We start from the raw sequence: 25,837 nt of genomic DNA, 5'->3' as shown, positions 1-25,837 counted from the left end.
CCAAAGAGTCCCAACATAAGTCCGAGTGGTAGCGAGGGATGGTAAATGGACTTGAGCTTGGATTTCACTTATCCCAAAACGGTTTTGACAGGTCACACTTACCCATTCACACCACGATCCCGGTGATCAGTAAAGTGTCCATCAGTATTAACTTATTAACTTATCCACTGACACGCTGCAGTGCTGACACAGCAGTGGCAGTAATTTGGGCATAAGTGACTTGCCCAAGGACCATTCCACATGTGACTGGCTGCAGGAGCTGGGGATCAAATCCCCGACCTTCTGGTTGAGAGATGCTACCACTTAGCCACAGCTGCTCAGAGTTGTCAATGTTTCAAAGGGAATCTTTGTTAACCTGCAACCCTTCCTCTGTACGTCCATTGAGATATATAACGTAAGAAAAGCTTGCAGGTTTTACTGATGTTCTCTGTGTCTCAGTGGTTCAACTGCAAAGGCCATTTTTGTTTTGGGTCATCGTCATGGTAAATTTGAATCTTTCTGGCTTTAGGCTATAGGCTATTCAGCTTGGCTTTCTTGTCTCAGACTCCTCTTGTATGACAAACTTAATTCAAAACTGTGCTACCAACAGAAACAATGACTTCCAATATAAAGACTGCAGAGGATGTTATGAATCAGAAAAGATTGTATATTGTTAGCCAGAGTACACAGCCAGAGGAAGGCGGTGGCGGTGGCAGCATCCAGGCAGGTATTTCAGAAGGTATTACCTGCAGTGCTCAACAAGTCTGACAGCTTTTTCAGTCAGTGGTGCACCCACTGAGAAATGTATCGCTAATTGACTGTATTTCCTTGTAGGGGTTGTAAATGGTGTGGCCAGAAAAAAACATGTAATTACAGAATAAACAGATACTTTTCTGTTTTGTGGCTGCATGTGCGTTTTTAAATGTAAATCTTTAAATGATAATACATTTCATGTAATGTTTACTGTAATGACTATAATGTATTTAGGGCATTTAGGACCAAAAGACTCAGTTTTGGCTACAAAGTTAATTACAATACATACTTTGTTGTGGCTGTAACATTTTTCCTCAGATCCTTGAACAAATGAGCTGGTTTACTCATAACTTTCTGTTTTTTTGAGCTGGATATCTCAGCCTGAACGTGGACTGTGGCTTAGCCATTTGAATTCTGATACAGTAAATATTCATGATGCACAAAAGAATGCTATTGTTCACACTGAGCTGTAATCTTTTACTCGCAGGTTTTGTCATTATTCTGACATGACAAGCTGAATTCAAAGTATGGGACTGTAATTTGTATCTGACGCTACAATCCCTTATGTGGGCATGATATGGCTGAGCTCAGCCAAAAAACAAGCTTGATGTATGACTGTTAACCAGACACAATGAAAGAAGAGCTGATATCACAGGACTGCTGTACGTAGCTGCAAAGCCTCTATCATGATTAAATTATAGAGAAAATATATTTTTTTATACAGCCCATTGAACAAACCCTCGTGCTAATAAAGACCCCTTGGGCTTCCATATTAGATATGTGAGTGTGAATAAAAAAACACTTTGAATTAAATCATTCACCAAAGTGCATATGTTAAATAGGATCACTGAGCATCTGTTGTCCCAAAGATGTTCAGAGATATTCAGACTAATACTATAATTAATTTAAGGGCCACAGCATTTGAACTTGTTTTTAGATAATTTGTTTGTATTTATTTAGGAAATGACTGAAATGTTAACAAAACTTAAAATATTTTCTTCTACCTAAAAATATTTTGTAAAATAATTTAAATAAACAGCGTTGATTTGGCTGAACACATCAACTATAGAGTTTTAATTTTGTATTAATTGGTTCAATTTGTGATGCAGTATCAATAAAGTAATTGCAGGCCAAAGTAAAAAGTTAAATGTTATGTGGCGTAAAATACCGTAAAATAAGATCAAAGCACACATAACTAATGAACAAATAAAACCACGGTAGTTGTCCTTCTATTAGTTTGTGTTTAGGAGCGAGAAATAGAGAGCAAACTCCAGAACAAATTACTCTGTCTCTGTTTGGGCAGCTCCTTCTTTCCAGCAGCAACAAGATGAAATAATAAGCACTTACAGGCAGAGTCTGCATTTTACTTTCAGGGACAGAAATACTGAAGGAAGAAACTGCTGCATTTTAGCATGAGCCAGTGCAAGCCCTCCATGTGGCCTGGTTTCTGTGTGATGCAATATCTTTTTTGTGTTTGTTTTCACATGTTTGTTGATACATGCTGTCAGAAAACAGAATTATCCTCTCAGGTATAATTTGTCTCAACTTGAAGTTAGTTAGCTTGACAAGTTTACAGTACCCGGTCTTGAGGCTGACTAGCGCGTCCACGACGCCGGTCTGATGGTATTTGGTCATGTACTGATGCATATCTGGATAGTTCTTCCTGATGTTGCGCTCAGTGCTGCCGTTAGGAACGGTCCCAAAACGAAATGGAGGGGAATAGGAGTATGGACTCTGAAACTGTGGGAGAAAAAGAAGGAGAGCAGAAAAGAGATGGATTGTTAGAAGAGGGATCTGACAGGAGAAGGAAGAAACAATGAAAAACAAAAAAACCAAACCAAACCAAACCAAACCAACAAAGAGGTTAAAATACAAGGAACTGGACTGAGTGACAGCTAGACAGGACAAGGTAAGCAAAAAACAAGGGGAAGAAAGGCATTACGTGTAAGACAGCGAGGAAAAGTGTGAGATGCACAGAGAGGAGGAGAGTGACAAGAAGAGACAGAGGAGAAAAGAGGAGGGATAGACAGTGGAGTGGACTCATCAGTCATCATCATTGTGTGTCCAGTGTAGCGTAAGAATGGCTGGGGTTCTGCTGACACTGTCACACACGCACACGCACACACACACACACACACACACACACACACACACACACACACACACACACACACACGTCTTTGATCTATGCAGACTGAGTGTGTGAGTGCCCCTGGGTCTGCTGTGCTGGCAGTGTAAGCATGGTGACAGCAACGGCCAGCGGGGTTGGACTGTTGAAGCCCAAGGGCCCTCTCCAGAGAGTCCTGTCTGGCCGCAGGGCCACATCCATTACAAAAGCAGCCCTGACTGTGAATGAATTTTGTTTCTTCTGAGTGTATATCAGTATGTCCATCTGCTGTAATCCCACCTTCTTGTCCGACAGTCCGGTAACTTGGTCCACAAACTCTTCCTGTATCATGAAGGCAGCCAGGTTGGCAGTGTAGGAGGCCAAGAAGATGACAGCAAAGAAGGCCCAGACTGATACGATGAACTTGCTGGTGGTGCCCTTTGGGTTCTGCACCGGCACAGAGTTGTTGAACACCAGACCCCACAGCAGCCATATGGCCTTACCGATGGTGAAAGAAGGACCGTGTGGGTCTGAAAGAAAGACAGGCAGGGCAGCAGATGGAGAAAATTAAAAATGCCGAGCACAGAAGAACCAAGAAACTCTAGAGCATACAAAGGAATGTGAAATTTTAAAGTCACATTTGGCTGATTAAGGGTTGGCTATGTGATAGTGTAATAATGTACACTACAATATATTTTTTTCTCCTTTTCTGGGAAAACGACTGGCTTACTGTTTGCGTGTGTGTGCTGCCGAAAAATGTTGTCATTACAGAGATACTAATTCTTTCATATCAGACCTGCCACTGCAAAAACGTATTGATAACTAACATCCTCAAAATGAAAAGTGCAGAAAAAAGCTTTAAGATGCATGATGAGGGCAACATGTTTCCTTCAGGCGCAGACATTGTAAATAAACTTCAATGTGACGGTTTGTCAATCATTTTCTATTCACACTCACGTCACATTTTCATCAGTCATTGTGGACAATAGACATTTGCGGGGCCACAAGCGATCAATACTTTTATCAATCAATAATTGAAAATCAAAGGTTCTTCTGGCCAACTAAATTAACCTTTACATAATCAAGTCAAATACAGGATGTTTGTCATTCTAATATCCTCATTATAATAAGTTCATTCCAGCAGGAGGGTAGTAATGCACATTGAATTAAACTCCAAATGGTAATCAATAAAAAAAAATCTTTAAATCAGTCATCGTAAAGGATTCCACCTCCTCAATCCTTACTTATTACCCCTTTCCAAACCGTAATGTGGTAATGTTTCATATCGTGCATGTCTTCTGTAAACTGCTACTGGATGCTTTGAATTTCCCTCAGGATTAATAAAGTATCTATCTATCTATCTATCTATCTATCCATATATCATCATGTTCATTTACATGTGTAATGTTTCTTCACATAATCATTACTATCATGTGTTCTATCACTCCTTGTCTTGTATAATGTAGTATTTTCTGTGTGGTCGTTACCTGGAGCTTTCATAATCAGAGCCTGGTGCTGTGACTGAACTGCCAATACTACTGTCAATAATGCCATTACGTTATTTGATTGATTCTACCTCTGTTCATCCTTCTTTTAGGCACATTTTCTTTGACTTGAACCCTTATCCTCTTAATACTTATATAACACTTCATGTTTCTTGTTTTCTCTTATATTTGATGCTCTTTTGATTTTCTCCTTGTACTGTAATATATCATTTAATTTCTTAGGGCTGAGTTAGGCTGTGGTATGTGTGTGCAGAAATAAGCCAATATGCGGTTGCCTCTGGCTTTGTATTGTTGTACAGTCATTAGTCATGGAAAGAAAGAAGTTTATTTTTTAGAATAAGGTTCAGATCACAACACCTGGATTGGCCTTCAGCTCATCTGAATGGTAAATGTCATTTTCTTAGATCAAAACATTCAACTCACAGCCAGCAGTGCAGCACCAGGTTTATTTCGGATGATCTCTCCCATTTAAGTATTGGTGACTGATACACTTGGACAAAATTGTTAATGCTGAATTTTCTGAAATCAGAATACTAACAGGTCATTCTTTTGCTCCAGGGGGGAACCTAGATTTGTTTGCTTCTTGCTCTGTAGAGCAATGATTGGTGTTATATTCCAGATTTTCCAGATGGATGCCATCCTACCTTTGCCTTGGGCCAAGTTGCGGTTGAAGCCCAGTGGACTTACAAACTCAAAGAGGAAGACGGCGATGGCTGTGACGATGAGCAGCATCACAAACATCATCACCCAAACTGAAGCACTGAAGGGCTCTAAAAAGGACGGAGAAGAGAGAGAGAGAGAGAGAGAGAGAGAGAGGGTGAGTTTTCTTTTAAAGAAAATGAGCACATGAGAGAGACACAGACACTGAGGAGGAGCAGAAGATGCATGAAAAGTGAGGGATAGAAAGGAGGAGATGGACTCAATAAAAGACAAAAGAGACAAGGGGGAGTTAAAGGGAGGTAAAGATGATAGACACGGAGATGGGGGAGAGGGCGAGACAGACAGAGGAGGGAGGGAGGGGAGGAGTGGGAGAGTTAGTCACAGAGAGTTTGACGGAGCAAATTTCCATATTTCTCATTATTCCCTTGGATGAGAGAGGGAGACGGAGAGGCCTGGAGCGGGGGAGATAGAGGAGGAAAGGGGTGGGGGGGGGGGGGGGGGAGAAAGACAGTAAGAGAGAGGAGGAGAGAGAAGAATCAAAACTCCTAGTGATCTGATGTGCCCTGTTTTGGGCAGGTGTGATTTTGAGTGTGTGATCATGGGTGTGTGTGTGAGAGAGTCCGCATGTGTTTGGTGTATATCAGGACAGAAGTTCAGAGAGCAGGATGAGTGCAAGAGACGCGAAACCTAGACAAATTGTATGTGTGTGTGTGAGGACTATATGTGTAAGTATATGACTGCCAGGGTTAGCCAACCCTGAGAGATTGTGCACTGAGGTGCCTCTAATATGAGTGCGAGAGATACTGAACCGTCACTGATACCCTGGCCCAGGCTAAACACACACACTCAGTCACACTCTCACACACATTAATACAATACACTTTTATATAAATACACACACAAAGAATTCACCCCTTAGCATACATACGGCCAAAGCACACTCGTTCTCCACACATCCTTGATTCAATACACAAACGTTCTAATACATTCCCGCTGTATCACACACTTTTTTTTATTCATCTTATACGCACGCATTCTGACACATGGCTTGACACACAGGGACCAACACACGCATGGTCTAATACACACCCTCGCTCCCTGTCTCGCTCCAATGACAATACAATACATTAGGCGAGCATGGAGGAACGCTTCAGTTTCTAGTCATCTACACAACTGGAGGAGGAGGAGAAGAAGGAGGAGGAAGAGAGGAGGGTATCAAGAATGCTTTGTCTGTAGCTGAGTTTTCAAAAGACAGCTGGCACACTCCTCTTCCTCTGCTCTGCTAGAAATATTTATGTGCTTAGGGTGCTGAGGCCCAGATAAAGTCAGGGTACAAGTGGAAGTTGGCCAGCATATACTGTCTGAATAAAATATTCCATTTTAGGCAGGGTTTTGCCAGCATGTCAGCCCCTCCCTTTTTTCTTGTTTCTTGTAGTAGTCTGCTCACCGAGGGGATAGTTGGAGAAAAGAAGAGAGAGAAAAACAGAAGTGATTTTGATTTTGGGAGACATAACTGATAGATTTACCGAGGAAGGCAGACGGAGAGACGGTCCCATTGCTTCGTGACACCATGACGCTGATGCCTGTCTCCACAAAGGGCACGGAGAAGTCAATGGCCTCTGACCGCTCCTCATTGATGGTCAGGGAACCGACTGCCATCACCGCCTTCTTATACACCACCTGGTCGACAGAGAGAACAACAGTAGCAGAGACTGCGTGACTAAAAAAACCTGCACGGCCAGAGATAAAACAAGTTCTGTAAATATTTGGACAACTTCAGACAATTCTCCTTTGAATTGTTCCCTTATTTTTACTGGTGATTTGAAATATCACAGTGACTGAGGGTAGAAGCACAGAATGTCATCAATAGTTGGAGGGCATTTTCAGCCATATCACATGAAAGTAAAAATACAGCTGTCTTTTTCATAGCCAACATTTCTGTCTAAATGTCTCTTGAAAGACAGAGATTTTGCTCATACAGATGTCATTTTTAGTGAGCAAATTTTAGAATTTTATGTTTTCAGATCAAATTTTCTAAACCGAGGCCTCTAGCTACCAGCTCCCAAAAAACATTACCGCCATACATGGATCATATTGTCAGGTTCCGTTATCATCAGACATTTGAGTTTCAGTGTTGACCTTTAATGATTTAACTGTGACAGCACTTAGCCTCCATTTAATCTGTGAATTAAAAAATCATTCCAGAAACACTAAAAATCTTTTGTCTTTAGTAGTCGTTTGCATCTTCAATGAGAAATGTTATCGACCACATAAAATACATTTAGGTATATAATAAAAGGTTGTGACTTAATGATGACAAATTTTTCTTTTTAGTGTTGCAGAAGTGATCGCATTTGAAAAACAAGAACCCTAACTACTTCAAAAAAAGACAAACCCTTTATATATCAGAAAGCAATTACCGGTATATCATACAGTTTATTTTTCGTACGTCACAACGTGTGTTAAAAGATGCATGAATGGATATAAAGTCGCAGCTTCCAGTCCTGTGTCCAAATGTTCTGGTGGTATTATGACACAGACCCTTTTTGTTTCAAATTGGAGAAAAGAATGAAGCCTTACAGGATAAATCTGGCAATAATCCACCATATTCTCAAAATCAACAAATCCCATGAAAAGACCAAAGCCTACAACGAACAGATTCTTCTATTTAGTCTTGTGTCTCTACCCAAAGCCGGTTATAGCTTATTCATCTGTGCAACAAACCTTCATTGTTGTATATAAAAGATTAAAAAACACAACAGTGAGACACTTCTCTAGCAGGAATAAATAAGCACAGGGCCGAGTGCCACAGACAGGACATGGATATTTGATTGTTTTTGTACACAATAAAAGATAACAGAATAAAAACAGCATTAACTTTCATAAATGTGAATACTTTAATAATAATATTAATAATAATTGAAAGTAAATTCCTGTAGAATGTAAAAGAAGACAGATTACTTATACGTTGCAACCTGTGAAAAGATGCAACATAATTCTGTACTTAAAATGGCATATTTATTTGTAAGACATTGTGTGGAAAGATGTAAACCAGATTTTAGTCTTTTAAGAGCCAACATGCCCACAGAGAGCTATGGATTACGCATCACGAAGGCTAAAGAGCAGAAAGATGTGTTGAAATATGTCTGAGCAACGCTGTTTGATAGATTTGGTCTGTCATAGACTATAGCAAAGCAGCACACTACAATGAAAAGCGAAGCTGATACATCATATAGATCCAACCCTAAGAAGTGACTGCTGTATCACCCCTGTACAATCATTCAACAGCTGGATGCTTTACAGCTGCAGGTGGGCAAATCCTTGAACAACGAGACAGCGCTTCGTTGACTCGCCTCAACAGCGCCTCAACAGCGCCTCGTTGCCTCGCCTCAACAGCGCCTCGTTGCCTCGCCTCAACAGCGCCTCGTTGACTCGCCTCAACAGCGCCTCGTTGCCTCGCCTCAACAGCGCCTCGTTGCCTCGCCTCAACAGCGCCTCGTTGCCTCGCCTCAACAGCCCCTCGTTGCCTCGCCTCAACAGCCACTTCCTCCCAGTTTTCAGTGTTTGAATTTAGCTAAGCTAAATTGAGCTAAGACAAGCTAGCTAAGCTAAGCTTGGCGAGTTGAAAGACTTCATAAAAGTAAAAATTCAGATGGAGCTGCTCACTGTATTGATGTTTTGTTGTGCTTCATGTTTGTTAAGATAGGAAAAAAGCAAAAAAAAAAAAAATAGGGTTTCCTATTAATTGCATAGAAAGTCATAGAGACAAACTCTATAGGCAAAGCGATAACATACCTCTCCAACCATGCCGTTCCATATATTGTTGATCTTCTTGCCATGTTTTCCATTTGTGACCAGGTAAAGGTCATAGGTGAACTTGACGTTCCGGGCAATCTTCTTCAGAATGTCGATGCAGAAGCCCTTGCAGCACTGCTTGATGTAGGAGCCTCCTGATGTGCTGTTACTGCAATACAGAGACACACAAACATATGTGCAAAATAATTAGGTCATACTTCTCCATATTAGAGGACATTTCCCGGTTTAAGAGGCGAGTGTGTGAAGTGTGAGTGTAACTGTACTGCTTGTTCCTGCTCACTCCACATCTGCTGGCTCGATCGCACAGTAAAACTAGAATCATGACAGTGCAGAGTAACCATAAATACAGCTAAAGGACAGAAAGAGCTTGTGCGGTGTGTGAATTTAACTATGTGTGTATGTGTGTGTGTGTGTGTGTTTCCCTTAGTGCCTGAAAACTCAGGGGTACTGAACAGATGCTGCCGGGCTTTAAATAGAGCTGGGCTCTGCAGAACAACCAACCCACATGATTAAAATATCAGCTGTCCTTCCCCACGTCTCTCTCCACATTCCTTTTTCGCTTTCCTTTCCTTCCCCCTCCTCTGTTTCTTTGATTCTGTCCATAAGGAGGTATCTCTCTTAATCTTGCAGCATACCTACACACATGCAGCACCACAGCCATGCAGAGACGATGCACAGACTAGAAAATTATGTTTAAGTAAACTTTCCTGACAGCCATCCCCAAGGACCTGGCAGCAGTGAGCTAATCTGAATTGTCGGATCAAATGATTCTCATGATCTATTAAACCCTACCAGCATTTTCAAAAGTATTTTCATGAAAACTTTATTTCATTCCCATGTCACCCATCTTCTGATATAGCATGTATGGATTGGAACAGCAATTTCTGTGACCTTTTCACTTAACATTTCAGCTGACTACGATCCAAGAAAAAGTTTAAGAAAGAACTGAGAGAATTGCACACAGAAAACACAGGGAGCAACTGTCAAAGGACCAAACCGTCAAAGGATTAAAAGATCTTTTTACAGTTAACTGTATCTGCAGCATAATGTGTGTGTGTGTGTGTGTGTGTGTGTGTGTGTGTGTGTGTGTGTTTGATAATGTGTATGTGAGAGAGAAAGAGGGCATTGTATTTATACATACATATGTGAGAGTCAGTGTATGTACAGTAAGTGCCCCAGGTGTTTTAATGCACACGTACTGTATGCATTAGCTCTTCCCAGCTGAGCCCTCTCTGTGTCCTTATGTCACTATGTAAACACAAACACACAATCACACATAATTACACATACTCTCACACAGAAAAAAAACAGACTCTGGGAGATACACATACAGTACATCTGTTCAATGCATGTCTTACTTTTGTAACAACAAACACACAAATAAATATGGAAGTAGTGACTGAATAAACGCAGTGCTTATGGATAATTGGTTGTATGTTCAAGTGTATGAACACATGGATGGATGGACATCTAAACAGAAAATGTAACGTCAACAAAGGCCAAGGAAGAAACAGGTCATCTGGGCCTGTGACCACTCACTCATGTACATTGAATCCTATGCAATTTATCTAAGGTTGGGAAAACAGTTGACGAGTTTAACTGGTAACACTTTACAACATGGCGTACAACAACATAAGTAGCTCCTAAAGAATGAGCCAGCAATGAATCAGAACCAACCTGATCAATTCATGATTTGTTCTAAATAATTCCTCAATTCAACAATGAATCAGCCATTTGGTGGCACAGCTAGTAATGACTCATGAAATTCTAATTACTTAATTATTAGTCACTCTATTCGTGCACCCCTTAGCTAAGGTGACACATCATACTGAGTAGATACAAAGGATTAAGTGCAGATATAAAATATAACTTAAGGGGGCACATGAAGGCTCAGTAATGAGATATGGTCATTGTAAAGTAAACAGGAAATATTTAGTAACTGTTTAAGTTGATAAAAAGCCTTTGGAGATTCAGCTTGAAAAAATTAAAAGTGCATGCATGATTACAGTTGATATTATCATTAGAGCCATATACTGTGATTAGAACCTCGTTGACGAGAAACAATGACTACTATTATCATCGATCATTAAAAAATGATAAGGGTCTCTCAACGATTCATCCATTATTATTTCTTGCAGGGTACTGAACCCACATTAATTGTCAGGACTAAGGGTATTGTTATTGTTGATGATCTGTGAATGGTTTCTGCATTTTCTAATAATAATAATAATAATAATAATAATGTAAAACATCTTAAATGTAAGGATATTCTGCTGTTCTTCGTCAATCATGCTTAAAAATGAGTGTTTTTGTTTGACAAAGAAGCACTTTAGTGTAGAATACAGCTGACACAAAGGGAAGTGGTTGATCGAGTTTGTTTGAAAAATAAATAAAAAAGCTAATAAATCTTCAAAAAGAGTAATTACATTTGCAATTCCAAAGTGGGTAGCCCAGCCAATCTTTTCCTAAACTAATTACAATCTGAAGGAGATTTAAATGTTTCCAATTGTCTGGCATAAAATTTGACATCCATTGAGAATAATACTGCCACTCATGATTGGAATATAAATAAACCCCCAAATATATAGTCTTATGTTGTGAATTTTACCTGTGTGGCCAAGTGATCAATCATAAGCACAATGGAGATAAAGTACTGAGCCTGTCACACATAAACCTGCAATAATTATGATTCATGTTTACTTACTCTTTACTGGTTTTATACAGACAAGCTCAAATATGAGCTCAATGGGAGAACATACTTTGTAGTAAAAAGCTGCCATGTATTGTGACAGAGCTTCTCAGTGAGGTGTCAATATACAGGAGATAATTGGAGAAAGCCCAAGATGCTTAAAGAATCTTAGGAAGGTTCTGAAGAAAAGTTTTTACTCTTACTCACTTTTTGAAGCTATATATCTCTGAACTGTTCGCACACAAGGCCTTCAACACATTTCAGCTACTATAAAATGCATTTAAAGTATTTTCAAAGTAAAACTTCCCTCATATTGTTTGACGTGTGGCTGAAGAAAGAATCTTTCAAAGTAATAGGCCATGTTGATTATTCAAAGCAGACATTGTATGGAAACACTACACTGAGGTTAAATCTTAAAATATGCTTTATCAATTGACACAAGCACAAGCACAATTACAAGTGAGACTATACATTAAATGTATAAATGAACACAAAAATAGCTAATTTGTGGCTTAATAGATGTTTTATACATTTGACATTTCGTTTGGTTGTGATGTGAATTTCAATTACTTTGAAGTTTGAACCAAAAAAATGTGTGTTAGAGGAAGATTTAAGGCATGCAGCCCAGTGCTGTTGCTGCAGCAGAGAAAGTGATATATATGCAGTCAGGTGGTGAGTGGTGAGGTGAGAAAACACTGCATATAGATAGAAATAATCCTATTTAATGAAGAAGATCAACAAAGTCAATGTGAATTTGGTAAACATTTTGATCTAATTTGCTGATACTGTTTTACAAGCAACTTAGTGTACTGATAACAGATAACAAAATATCTCTGTGATCCTGATGTGAGCATGCCAGAAAAAGACATGCTCAAATCAAGCATAGAAAAATGTAAGTAAACAGTTCAAAGGGATGTTTTTCTAAAGCAAGTGCAGGGAGAGGATGAAAAATTGGGATATTCATTCAGCGGAAAGAGTCATTTTTTAAGAATGGGAAGTATAAAGTAATGCTGCTGTCCCACCTGGAGTGGGTAGGACATTTCACTATTGAGAAGCAGCAGAAAGAAGAGTCAAGGCCAGGTGAAATGATGATGAAGCTGCCGCAGGGAGTGGAGAGCTTAGCGGCTGGTTGTAGTAAAGCATAGAGCACAGGCTGGTGAATACAGGTAGACTGTAGCCTGCAGATACAAGCATGTGACTCCCAGAGGAGCCTCTACTGCCAGGACCAGGAATTTAGAATTTGATGTGAACAGCCACTGGCAGCGAGTCAGGAGGAGCGACAGGGGGTTGGGGAGGGGTAAAAAAAAGAACTTGGGGAGGTTGATGACAGGGCAGACAAGAACATTCTGGATGTTTTGTAGCTGCTGAACAAAATAGTTTACAAGCCATGCCTGGTGAGAGTTGCTGTTGTCCGGATGGGAGATGACTTAAAGGTTTGGCAGCGTCCCAAATGAAACATCTCTCAATTTTTTGTCTCCAGGTGATGCTCAGGCAGGGACTTCTTCATTTACAGTATTTTACAAAAGGGACACTGAACATTGATGCACTTACAGTAACTGTGAATTTGCCAGTAAGATAACTGGTCATTCTTATTCCTGGTTTGGAAGCCAAATAGCAGGGATTTTCCTAGCAAATCATTTCCCTGTCGGCTAAATGCAAATTTAAATTCAGATAAATCGATTAGTCTAAAGGCAAGAAACCACTCAGCGAACAGTCAAAAGTAAGCACATTTAACACTGCTAAACAAATTCCAAAACCATATTGAAAGCACCAAATTAAATAGTTATATATTATGCAACTCTACATTTGATTTTGAACATTAATCACGACTGAATACTAGACGGATCATAGCATTAAAATGTTTCTAAAGGAAATTCAAGTTATGCAATTTAAGGCTACAATAGTATTCTATCATCTGCAAATAACTTTTACTTTGGATTTATTGTTTGGTGTTTATTAGGGAGGTAATGATACCTAGCAATATAATTAAAGAACAATAAAAATATGGACTATTTAAATCGAGTCAACTAAAATATATCTAGCAGGTGTTGTTCTGGGAACAGTGAGTAAACCTGTCCAAGAGGACCTGAGAGGTCTGGATGCCTCTTAAGGGACTACAAGATCTGAAAGGTATTTTGGTCCAAGACCATTTAGTGCCTTATAAACGAGGAGCAGGATTTTAAAATCTATCCTTTGACTCACAGGAAGTCAGTGTAGAGATCTGAGGGCGGGTGTTATGTGTTTTACCTTCTTGGTGTTAGAGTGGACTCTGGCAGCATCGTTCTAGATGAGCTGCAGCTGTCTGATAGATTTTTTAGTCAGAACTGTGAAAACACAGTTACAATTATCAAGCCTTCTGAAAAAGAAATCCTTTGATTCTTGCTATATTTTTAGCTGGTAATAGGTTGATTTTGTCACCGTCTCTATGTGGCTATTAAAATTAAGATCCAAGTCCATAATTACACTAAGATTTCTAGCTTGATTTGTAGATTTCAGTGACATGGAGCCAAGGTATGCACTTATTTTTAACCTTTCTTCTTTAGGGCCTGAGACAAGTTTTTTCTTAATATAACTGTAAGAAATTTTGGCACAACCACTCATTGATTCCTTCAATAGACTTACTCAGTGAGTGTAAGGGACTGTAATCTTGTGATGACACTGAGATATAGAGTTGTGTGTTATTTTCATACGCATGGTAAGAGATGTTATGGTATTGCAGAATCTGGGCAAGCGGGAGCAGTTAGGTGTTAAAAAAGAATGGGCCCAAGAATTGATCCTTGGGGAATGCCAGATATTATTTTTCTACACTCAGATTCATAATTACCAAAAGGACAATGAAATGGTTCCTTTATGTTACTATTTTTTAAACCAATTCAGTACAGTACCAGAGAGTCCCGCCCACCATTCTAGTCTATGGAGCAGTATGTTGTGGTCAACTGAGTAGCACTGACATCAAGTATACTTAAAACTGTGACGTCTGATGCATCACTGCTCAGATTAATGTAATTTAAGACGTGTGACATGTGACTGAAGAGAGCTGTTGACTTTCTGCAATACTTCTGGTGATTATCTGTTCAACATTTTTTTTAAAGAGGTACCTGGCAGCGTGTCAAGGCTGCAGGTAGTTTGCTTTAAGTGGTTAACAGTCTCTGTTTGAGTAGTGTAATCTTGGAGATGGAATTGTTCAAACTACCAGGTAATACTATTCTACCCAATATGAAATTAGAGACTGTATGTATTACGGTCAGGATTTTGTCAGAGAAAAAATATGAAAAGTCATCACATGACTAATTGGATAAGACTTCCCGTGGGACTGATGCTGTTGGTTTTGTCATTTTTTTTTACAATATTGAATAAGGTGCGTGAATTATTCTTATTAGTATTCATCATTTCCGTGAAAAAGCATGCAGAGCACGTTAAAGTTCTAGGTTATAGATGCAAAGTCTCTCTTTACGAATCTCATAATGAGTCTTGATTTTTTTTTTTACACCAACTGCTTGTCTACATGCTCTTTTCTGAACATAAATAAGAGGTGTACAGACATGACAGAAGCAGAATAGTTTCAGGTTTAGAATATGTCTTATTTTAAAGAAGCAGTGTAAATTGAGGTCAGCAGAAAGGGGACAATACCTTATCTGGGTAACACTGGAGGCTTGAGACAAGAAGTCAAAGAGCCATAGACATTACTACATGTATTTTTGATTAAAGGATTGATGTTTGAGCTGATGTTTAAAAAGCTTGAGCAAGTTTTATGGACCGAACTTTTTAAAAACATGAATGATAACTTACAATAGGTCACAAAAAATTGAGAACATTCAGTGTCTACTGAAAGCTTTCTATCCTTTAGTGCCAGAAACACAGGCTGTAACTCTTTAATCATGAAACTTTCTCAATTTGTGCTGTACATGTATTTGATGTTGGATTTGTTTTAAAATTATTTTCTTTTAATTACAAGAGACGTTTTGTAAAAAATGTTTTATTAGTGTCACTTTTAGAAAAGAAAAAAAAAGGCATTCAATTATTATTAGCTAGATGACCTACATTAAAATGTATTACTTACATTCACACAGAAAAAAAGGAATAAGGAATCCTATTTGGAATTGTTATTGTCTAAGAATTTGAATTAAATAATTAATAAATTGACTTCAATCTCATGTCTTTATAAACATTTAAAAATCATCAAAAATCTTGATAAGTCCGTTATGTCTTAGGTATCTCGAGTGCATCCTGTATATAATTCTAAAAAAACCTAAAGGTTCATCTTTCATCGTCTCTCGTGTAACATTTTATTTATGACCATCATGAAAATAGATAAATGCAGCTGAGTAAAGTCTTAAAAAGTCAAGATTAAAAGTTAGACTTGAATATTTGGACCACACTCCATGGGTCACATAATCCAACACAGCCAAAAAACAGGTAGAGAATGAAAAACCTTACCACTAATTTGTGAGGTCAATTAAAAGTACAGGAGTTGAAATATAAATGATCATTGTTATTTCAGTATCAGAATTGGTTAAATTAACCAGGTGTTCCGTTGATTGTCACATTCAAAGACTAAGATTGAAATGTTGACTGAGATTGCACGGCCTGCTCCGACCCCACGTTAGTGGCAATGAAGTGTGGACAACAGGAACGTGAGGAATACAAAGGAGAAATTGTTCCTGCATATTATCCCATATGATTTTTTGCAAAGCATCTTGAGATAACAGTTATGAATTGGCGCAATACAAATAATGATTAATTGACTGATTGATTAATTATCTGGTAATATTTTAAATAATGTAAGTAATGGGGAAAGAAATTAGATTAAAAATCAAATTAAAAGATACAAATATTAAGGACATGCAAGCAATACAAGAATCCGGAACATTAAGATCATGGATTGACAGCAATATTTTACTACAATTACTGCAGAGGAAAACACTAGGCAGCAATTTTACTTAGGAATTGTAATACTTGCAACATGCAGCACATTCACTACATAAATACAGCACACAAAATCACACTGTATTAAAGGAACATTTAACCAAGACCACATTTGGAAACAAGCAATTAAAGGAGTAGCAAAACAACACTGACAGACTGGCATTAGCAATCTGACAGCAACAGAGGGCAATTAATTATTAATACTGACAGAACTGATTATCTGGATGCCAGACAAGAACTACTTCTCTGTATGTGTTGAAGTCTGTGACAGAAGTTGGGATTGAGTTTTACTCCTGTACAACACCAACAGGGGCCATAAAATACTTGTAATGTGTGGGGAAATCAGTGATTAACATCTTGGCTTGGAGTTGTTCTGTATGAATCAGAAATAACTACACAGAATGAGATGTGAATACTTAAATGTGTATCTATTCTCCTGATAAAAAAAAGGACCTCTGGGGCTACACACGACATGTACAGTATGTTATGAACACTGAGTTCTAATAGGGAGCACAGTGTGTGAGTGTAGTATGAGCTTGTGTTTCAGTATGCCCATGTGAATATATTACATTGTCTGCCACATACATTTGGATTTCAGTCTGGAGGACAAACAGATGGTGAGTCATTATTATATAAAGTAAAAATGAGTGGGCCCAGTAGAGAACCTTGTAGAACAAAAGTGGACAAGCAAAGGGCAAGTGATTGACAATTATGTTCTTAGACAAACTAAGTTTGAAAGGTGTCAATTTATTTATCTTTTGTCTACTGGAAATCATAAAAGCAGATCTAATTGGGTGTTAAAAAAGTTGTCTGAGATCAAGGAACATCATATTTTATCCAACTGAGATCTAACTTGTTCTAAGAACAAACACATCCAACTCCTCCGGATCAGGCTTTGTCAGCTTTTATTTTAGTAACTTGTGTGGTTTTTAAATGGCTCTTGAGCAGTGTAGGTGTTGTGTATTTGTTCAAAATAATATTACGTGTGTCCACTTACTCTTTGACATGCTTGCGGCAGGGCACAGAGTTCCTCATGCAGGTGCCAGTGAGGATGTCCACATTGTCCACAATTACAAAAGGCTTCTCCTCCAGCGTGACAATGGAGAGATGGTTCTCATCTGCATCCTCGTCCCCGTAGGAGTTATACCTTGGCCACACTGGGAACATCAATGCCAACGTTCCGTTCTCCCAACGGCCCATCTGTGTTGTGCAAACACACAACAAGACAAACACATTCAGGAATTGCTGTCTTAATTAACGTGGTTTGACATTTTTATTCCCTTGCTGTTGTCGTTAATCCACTGTGTCCATTTGTTACCTTCTCCCACTTCCTTTCACTATTCAAGACGATGACAACCAATTTGGGGTTGGCCTGGTAACCATCTGGAGTAAAGGATAAGTCTCGGCCATCGTTCCATACATGCATCATGTGTCTGAAACACACGGGAGGGGAGAAAGTAGGAAGTTGTTATTTGCTTTTGTTTTGCATCTGTTTGAGTGTTTTCTGAGTGTGTTCACAAGAGCAGATACATTTGAAATAACAAGTTAAGCACTCTGTAATCACTGCAAGAGTATCCTCTTCAAATCAATGCTGTCTTCACCCACTGCGTGTGCTTGCATGCCATAGTGTGTGTGTGTGTGTGTGTGTGTGTGTGTGTGTGTGTGTGTGTGTGTGCATCTGTTTTTGTGTAGGAGGGGGAAGAGTCAGAGGCCAGATATCTCTCCCATCAACATTCTGCATTGATTTCTCCACAGATATATGCCTGAAAGACAAGCAACTGTTGCAAAAGGCTGCCCTCACTTTGTTACTCACTACAGTTATTATGCATACGCAAACAGATCCTTTGCAAAAACATTTACACACTCGCTACAGTGAAGCAGCAGAGAAGAGTAAATGAACCAGTGTCACACACTGTGTAATGGGGATTAAGAATACACTTGCTCCCGGAAAACAATTTTTTAAGAAGGGAAGGATATTCTGAGAGGAAAGGTTGAATAATAGTATGAATTCCCGCTTAAGGAGCAGAGGGATGTCTAAGGAAGTTTACTCAAAGTTCCAAATCACAACAGCAGCTGTGATAAAGAGAAATCAATTTTGTTCCTATGTGTTCTTTTTGTTTTTATTAGAAATGGCCCAATTTCTTTTGACACAGTGTCAAACAGCAGGGCTGGTCAGGGATTTTCTTCCAGTGTAATATCATCAGACAAAAATAGATTTCCTGAAAAAGCCCCAAAATCTGCAGCTTTCAGTTATTCTGAACAAAAATATGTTTGAATTAGAAACTAGTCCACATTTACATATAGAGAGAATGATCTTCCTTACAAGTATTTCCTATCATACTTGTATTTAAAAACATATTAAATAGGTGCAAAGGTTTTCACAGCTTATTATTCTAAAGTGATGAGTTTAAAGGACCAAAGAAAATAAACTCCTGTTCACAATTTGAGCAGGACAAGGCACAGAGGCAGGCTCAGGCATAAACTAATATTGCGACAGGAAGTCAAGATGCATCAAGCAAATCATTTGAGTACTGTTTAGTGCTCGCCCTGCAGATGAAAACTATGATAACAACACTGATTCAAACAGGTAGGATTTTGTGTTGTCCCATCTGTAGAAGGAGTATCAGAGTTGACACACATATTGTTGCAGTGCGGTGGATTAGCCAAAGGTACATTTATCATGTGTTTTTATAAAGACTGGGAAACAGGCCTTTACTCTTTCAAATCAGGCTTCACTCACGCTAAATAAAGACTAAATAAAAGCCCCCTGTGTCCCACGCAGACATGACAAAAATACCAAACAGCTCTGCCAGGTGTATAAACTCTCTAAGCAAACACATATTATTTGAAATAAACCTACAAAGTAACAGATTAGAGACTCATCTGTGCTGTTTAATAGACACTGCCTTTGTCATTATAGATTACTATAGTTTAACTTTAGACTGTTAGTGACATAGATACGTGTTTTTGTGTTGGATAGTCTTCATGGTGCAGCAGGTGATGGCCTTGTCACAGTGCATTGCCACAGCTGAATACATATAGCGGAAACACTGTGGCAGTCTATTCCGGGAAACTGCTGTCTCCTCCTATTTCAGGTTTGCAACCTTTTTTTGGGGGGAAAAGATTTTGATCTAAACGGATGAGGCTGGTGTTTCTGAGGCAAGTTAAACAGGCAGATTATACCTCACATTTGTATTCACATGTAAATCAATGCCATTTTGTGCTCCTCTGTTAAGTTTACACAACTAAATATCCAGTCAAATAAAAAAGAATAGTTCAATGTTTTCTACAATACTGCATTCAAAATTGTTTACATTTACTGGATATTCAGTTTTAGTTTGAATTGCATCAGTAGACATGCAGTGTGTCCTTTCACGACTGTCAGTGGAACATTTTTCTATTATTGAAGTACTTCCTATTGTGTGACATCTCTAAAAGTACAAATAATGAAAGATGGGAGGCTTTTTCTAAATCCTCTATTCAGGCAAGGCGCATCTTTTCAGAGAAAAGTGACAGCTTAGGGGGTTGCATGGTACATTGGTCCCTTCAAACAGAATAACCTTTTGAAATATACTGCAAGGACAAACCTCAATAAAAACCCTTACCATTGTCTAGCCCAAATACGCACAACCAAAACTTGATATATTAATGCCTGTCAGGCAAGAATGGCAGCGAATGCAACGGGCCTGATAGTGTCTTTTAAGTGCCAGATTATGTTGTCCTATTCCACCCCACCGCATGCTGTTTTTATGCACACTGCGGCAAGATTGTATCTAGACTAATATATGCAGAATTCTCATCACAGCCTCACCACTTCCAAATCAGGGAAGGGAAATCCAACCTGTCAGTTTATTATCACAAAAATTGGCTGCAGTTGTTTTGACAAATATGCAAATTCGATCTAATAACTTAGTGAGACAAATGAGGCACCTCTGACAGGAACTAAAAATAAAACACATTTTCAAAAAGGGTTTCAGCTCCTTCCTATTGAGGTTCGGGTTATATTGGGTCAACCTGTCAACAAAGGCAATATTGTGTATGCTTTGATAAGTACTGTAATGGTCTAATAAGAGAGGAAAAATGGAATAATAACACTTTAATGTTGAAAATGTGAATGTGGCTCTTATTCTTATGAGGAAAGTCATAAGTCATTAATGATGTGCAGAGCTACAGAGGCAACCTGACCTTTATGTTGTCAATCAGTTCTATATAGACTTCTGAATTAATAATCATATTTTAGCCACTCATGTCTCATATTCAAGATGTAGTACCAATATCATATCACAAAATGTTAGAGGAGGCAATATAATAAACAGATTCTGTATTGCTCCTTTTTCCAGAATGAAGGTGCTCGCATGAGTGTCTGTGTGCGCCCATTTGTGCCCTGTTCATGTTTGAAGGATCTTACGCTTTCCTCATTGCAGAGACACCAGAGGAGAGCGCACACACACAGTTACTTTTATGCAAACGTGCATGTACACTCACAAAAATGATCCTACCAACACATGCATGCCCACCCACAGAGCCACATAAGAAGAGAACCAGAGGAAGAACAAAGCTAGTAAAAGCTGCTTTAATCCTGACTTAATGACAGTGAATCCAGTCATGTGCAGCAAGGTACCCACACACGCACAAAAAGCACAAATACACACAGACGACAAACATTCTAGGCTAGTTAACACAGGGGCAACATGAAGACAGTGGTCGACATGATGGTTTGTTCATTGTCTGTCCACCTAGACGGCAGAATGAGCTCATGCACAGAGCAGCAGTGTACAAGAGCTAATAGTGTTAAATGTCATGAGACATCACAATGCTAAACACTGCTGTCCTCTCTGCATCTGCCCCTCTCATTAGTACATTAAAAAGAGTTATGTAAGGCTGCTCAACCCACAGCTACAAAGACAAACACGGTTATGCAAGTCCCCAGACCAGAGGTCGCCAACCTGCGGCAATGGAGCCGCATGCAGCATTTTAGCAACTCTCCATTGGCTCCCTGACGGTTTGACAAAAAATTCTGTGGGTATAAATAACATTAATTTTTTATTTACTTTTATTATTGCTGTAGGCCTTTAGGGATACTCCATTCTCCATTTGTAAATTGTGAAAGCTTTTTCAACTTTAATTTGAATCATACATTTGTCTACGACCAGGGGATAAGTGAGGCCTTGAGCTAGACCCTGTTTACACCTGGTGTCAACATGTGGTTCCACAGCTTTGATCACAAGTTGACAGCACTTGAGTAAGAGTGTTCACACTTGTCTGGTGCATACGCATATAAGAAAGTCCATACATCATTTACGTTTGAAAAGACCACGCGTCATGGTTTTTACCCGGTGGAAGGCAGCATTGTTCACTCAGGTCTCAGACTGTTACTGCAGATAAGGTCACTTGAGTGGGCGGTCCTTAATGAGGCCCAGGAGCTTTCACAACAAGGTTATTATCGCTTCAGAAAAAACTGACGTAACATTGTAAACTAAAATGTAAAATATATTTCCCTTAAGCAAAACTCAGATAAAAAAGAGGCTTCACGAAAAATGGATAATTGTGTTTGACACAAGCACACAGAGTGACACAGCCTATCCTTTGGTTTCGTGTTAGGCCTGTTGGTTCAATTTTTGGATGATTCATACAATCGCATATAATACATTTTTATTTACACATGCTGCTCTTTTAATACAAAAACAATATCCTGTTTAATTTTTGCTTTTGAAGAACACTGCCATTTTTAAGTGTGTTGAAGAAAATCCATTCTGTTTGATGATGTGGATGGATCACTATCTGTTTATGTTGATAGCGGGGAGTGAAAGATCGCTGCTGGTCGAGCTATGCAGCCGGAGACGCCCTGTGCTGTCATACGAGCTTGTCTCAGCATGACAAAAGATAATTTTAAGACAAGCAGACCAGGCAGGTATATTCTGCACAACTTCCTGTATTTTGGATTTTTCATTCTCAAATGGAAGTGCTTGTACAGATATGAAATAAGATGCAGCTCTCTCAGCAGAAGCTGTGTCAGTCACCGTGGATGAGATCGTATATGAAAGATGGACTTACATCTTTGAGGTTAACTGACTTGTGTGTGAAATGTAAATATGTCCTTTACCTGTTGCCCCCCCCCTTGTCCCCTCAACAGAACACTGCACAGAGCCATCAGCTACTGCGCAAATGAACATAATGTGGTTGCGATTGCACCGGTGCTAGTTTGACAAGCAGGCGTAGATCCACAATTTTTTTTGTGCACGAAATAGCAAAGCAAGGAGGAAAAATGCTTCCAGACCAACTCTGTATGTGGTACGAGTGATGGGACCTCAATGCGTCACATTAGGATTCATTCACACCTAGCATTAAGGCTGTCCACTTCTGATACGATCACAGAGAAGTGATGCTACTGAAAGGTGAAGCTCACAAAGGGCTGTTCATTCCCTCCATTCAAAGTAACCCCCTTTCTGTTCAGCTCAATATGGCTCCACGCTTGACACTGATCTCAAGTTACAAGCAGAAAATTACTTTATGAGAAAGTATGTTTTGGCAAGTTGGCATTTTATAAATGAACTGAATGAACAATAACTTATATTGTATGTCTCATTCTTAGAGCAAAGGGTTTAATGTCCATGTATAACCTCTGACTGAACTGGGCTTCAGTCACAATGAACTTACACCTCTGGCCTATTTGTTATTTCTATAACATTAATTTGTACAGATATGTTGAGAACTCAAAAAATGTAAGCACAGCTCCTGAAAATGACAGTATTTCACACATATTCCTGTGGAGTGTGTCTCCTCTTTACAACTGTTCATGTTTTTGTATTAGCATCTCCCTGATAAAAATAACACAAAGCAAACAAACAAATAGAGTAAATGCAAAGTCAAATAATCATGAATACGGCCTCCATTTCATTCAAGCCACTAGTACCTTTGAAATGAGCCTCTTTCAACTCTTATACACGTACACTCTCTCACACACACACACACTCTCTCACACACACACACACACACACACACACACACACACACACACACACACACACACACACACACACACACCTGCGCAGGGCACTGGGTGGGAGCTTCCCCGGGCTCCTGTCTGACGCTGTGCTGTAGCAGCTGCTCTGGGCCTCTGGCAGCTCCCCCTTCTCCCGCAGCATGGCGGTGGCTGCAGAGGAAATGATGCCCACCCCATCCCGCACTCGTGTGTCCAGAGGGTACTCCCAGTCATCATAGGACACGGAGATCATACCTAGGGGAAACATCTGAGAGGAGAGCAGATGAGATCTGAGAAATGGTACATCTGGTGTGAAAGATTCAATTTCACATTTTTAGCCCAATTTAAAACATCCATATGTATCTTTCAAAGGTGTCAAGCAAATGACTTACTGGTTCCATGTGCCTTCCTATAATAACTCAGATCTAGGTTTTAAATAAGTGTTAGCAGACTGGATGTTCACAATCTGAAATCATTCCCTCATTCAGGTATCGTCTATCTTGGATCTGTCAAAAGGAAAATGTTTGAAAAAAGAAATGGCTCACTAAGTGTATCTCTCTAAACCAGACTGAACAAACATCCAAAAATGCCAGCACGCTAGTCTGTCAATCACGAGCGTTTTATTTTTTTTGCTTTAATTTGGCTCCAACTTTAGAATTAGATCTCTGTCTAAGAAAGAAAACAGAGGAATGAAAACACTACACAAAAGGGAAGAATGAAGAATACGGAAGGGAGGTGAATAAACATTTTAGAGGCTTTTACAAAAGGTAAGGAAATACTGGATGTGTCTCAATTTTTTATGTGAGAGGAGAAATTGAGCTGATTATACATTATAAAATGCATATTACATTTTAGAGGGAATTTGCATTTAATGCTGTTAAACTTCCGTTTAAAGTGATAATCAAGTGTCTTAAGTAAATAAAGAAAAACGACATGGAGAAGTTAACTAAAAATAGGATATATTGGGAATCGGTGTTCCCTAGTCACTATAATGAATCAGTATTCAGTCTTTGACTTAAGTCCAACTGTTTTGGAGATATACTTGTTTACTATGAAGATTGAAACTACTCTAAAATCTTTCTGTATAACATGAGGCTGGCTGCTTTTTAGCTTACCTGACCGCAAAGACTGTAAACAAGGGGGAACAGCGAGTCTTGCTCAGTCAGAAGGGCACAAAATGCCCACCAGCATCTTTAAAGTTCACTTATATACATGTCATATCTTGTTAGTTTAACTTCAACAAAAACAGAGTCGAAAAATAAAAGGCTGGTTATGTGCGTATCTATTGTCTACAGCAGTGGCTATAAGTATACGCCTGTACATAATATCATGAATAGCAATCTTTTTTTTTTAATTGATTTTAAATTTAATTTGGTGGGATGCTGGTAAGTAGACTATTCCTCAGATTGTTCCCTCTGCTTTCTTAATGATAAGATAACAGATAGCAGGGATCTTGCTGTTTAGAGGCAGACATAAATAGAATAAATGTCTTGTCTCATTTTTCTCCCAGAACAGAATAAAGAGATTTCCCAATATGTGGAAGCTACGCTTATAAAGTTGTATTTTATACAAATTGCATAGAAATAAAGAGAAATCAAGGAGAGACCACAGATAACCTGACAAATCATTGAATTAAAAACACTGCTCATCTTGATAAACTACTCAAAAATGGCCACCTGTTGCTACATATGGGGCCTCTGTACCTCAGGGGTGAAGTCTGGGTTGCCAGTTGTTAGACTGGACACAATCCAGATGTAACCGGCTCCTATCAGGCCCAAAGATCGAGCTTCTTCTAGTATATATCTGTAGAGGGACGGAGTGAGAGCATCAGTAAAGATTCACTACAGGAATGTGGCAGTATGTTACACAGAAAACGTTGAGAAACACTTACATAGCCTCATCCTTCGAGCAGTACAGCAGTATAACGGGACTCTGGATCCTCTTCAGGGCAATGTGTGATTTAGAGTTTGGGTCTCCGTCTATAGCATCCAGAGTCACTACACTCTGCAGGTCCCAGCGCACAAAGCTGTACCAACACACCATTAAATTATACAAGGTGCTTAATCCTGTCAGCTGCCGTAAATAAAGGTAAAGGATGAAAACAGAGAGTGCGTGTTTAAATGTTTCGGAGTGTATTCATTACCTGTGATCCACAGTTGTCTTCAGTGTGCTGATAAACCCCTGGTACCCGGGGAACTTGGAAGTGACAATAGAAAAAACATGCCAGTCATACTCCTCCATGATGGAAAGCATGAGCAGAGCCTCCTGCTGCAGAGCTGCGCCGAACTGGAAGAACGTGGACTTCTCATCCTGCAACGACAGAGAGGCCCACATCAGAGACAGTCAGCATATTTGTCTATAGAAGCGAATTCATTGCAGAAAAGCAAAAGGCAAAAAACAAAAGCCTCAGAGACTCGAAA

General features: G+C 39.2%; 1 protein-coding gene across 2 annotated transcripts in view; it reads right to left on the bottom strand.

Annotated features, from left to right (window-relative positions):
* The window catches only part of grin2ab (glutamate receptor, ionotropic, N-methyl D-aspartate 2A, b), a 114,022-nt gene that overhangs the window by 10,562 nt on the left and 77,623 nt on the right, over positions 1-25,837 (bottom strand). For both annotated transcript variants that reach the window (XM_065956038.1, XM_065956033.1), the window contains exons 6-16: positions 25,561-25,727; positions 25,309-25,443; positions 25,121-25,220; positions 23,480-23,685; positions 17,754-17,868; positions 17,433-17,635; positions 8,800-8,968; positions 6,531-6,684; positions 4,989-5,114; positions 3,140-3,369; positions 2,312-2,472 (exon numbers count right to left, since the gene is read on the bottom strand). In XM_065956038.1, the coding sequence (XP_065812110.1) occupies positions 2,312-2,472; positions 3,140-3,369; positions 4,989-5,114; positions 6,531-6,684; positions 8,800-8,968; positions 17,433-17,635; positions 17,754-17,868; positions 23,480-23,685; positions 25,121-25,220; positions 25,309-25,443; positions 25,561-25,727 (1,766 nt within the window). The remainder of the gene's footprint in view (positions 1-2,311; positions 2,473-3,139; positions 3,370-4,988; positions 5,115-6,530; positions 6,685-8,799; positions 8,969-17,432; positions 17,636-17,753; positions 17,869-23,479; positions 23,686-25,120; positions 25,221-25,308; positions 25,444-25,560; positions 25,728-25,837) is intronic.

The sequence above is a fragment of the Labrus bergylta genome, chromosome 1, assembly GCF_963930695.1.
Source record: "Labrus bergylta chromosome 1, fLabBer1.1, whole genome shotgun sequence".
Lineage (NCBI taxonomy): Eukaryota > Metazoa > Chordata > Actinopteri > Labriformes > Labridae > Labrus > Labrus bergylta.
This window is presented reverse-complemented; position numbering and strand designations above follow the sequence as displayed.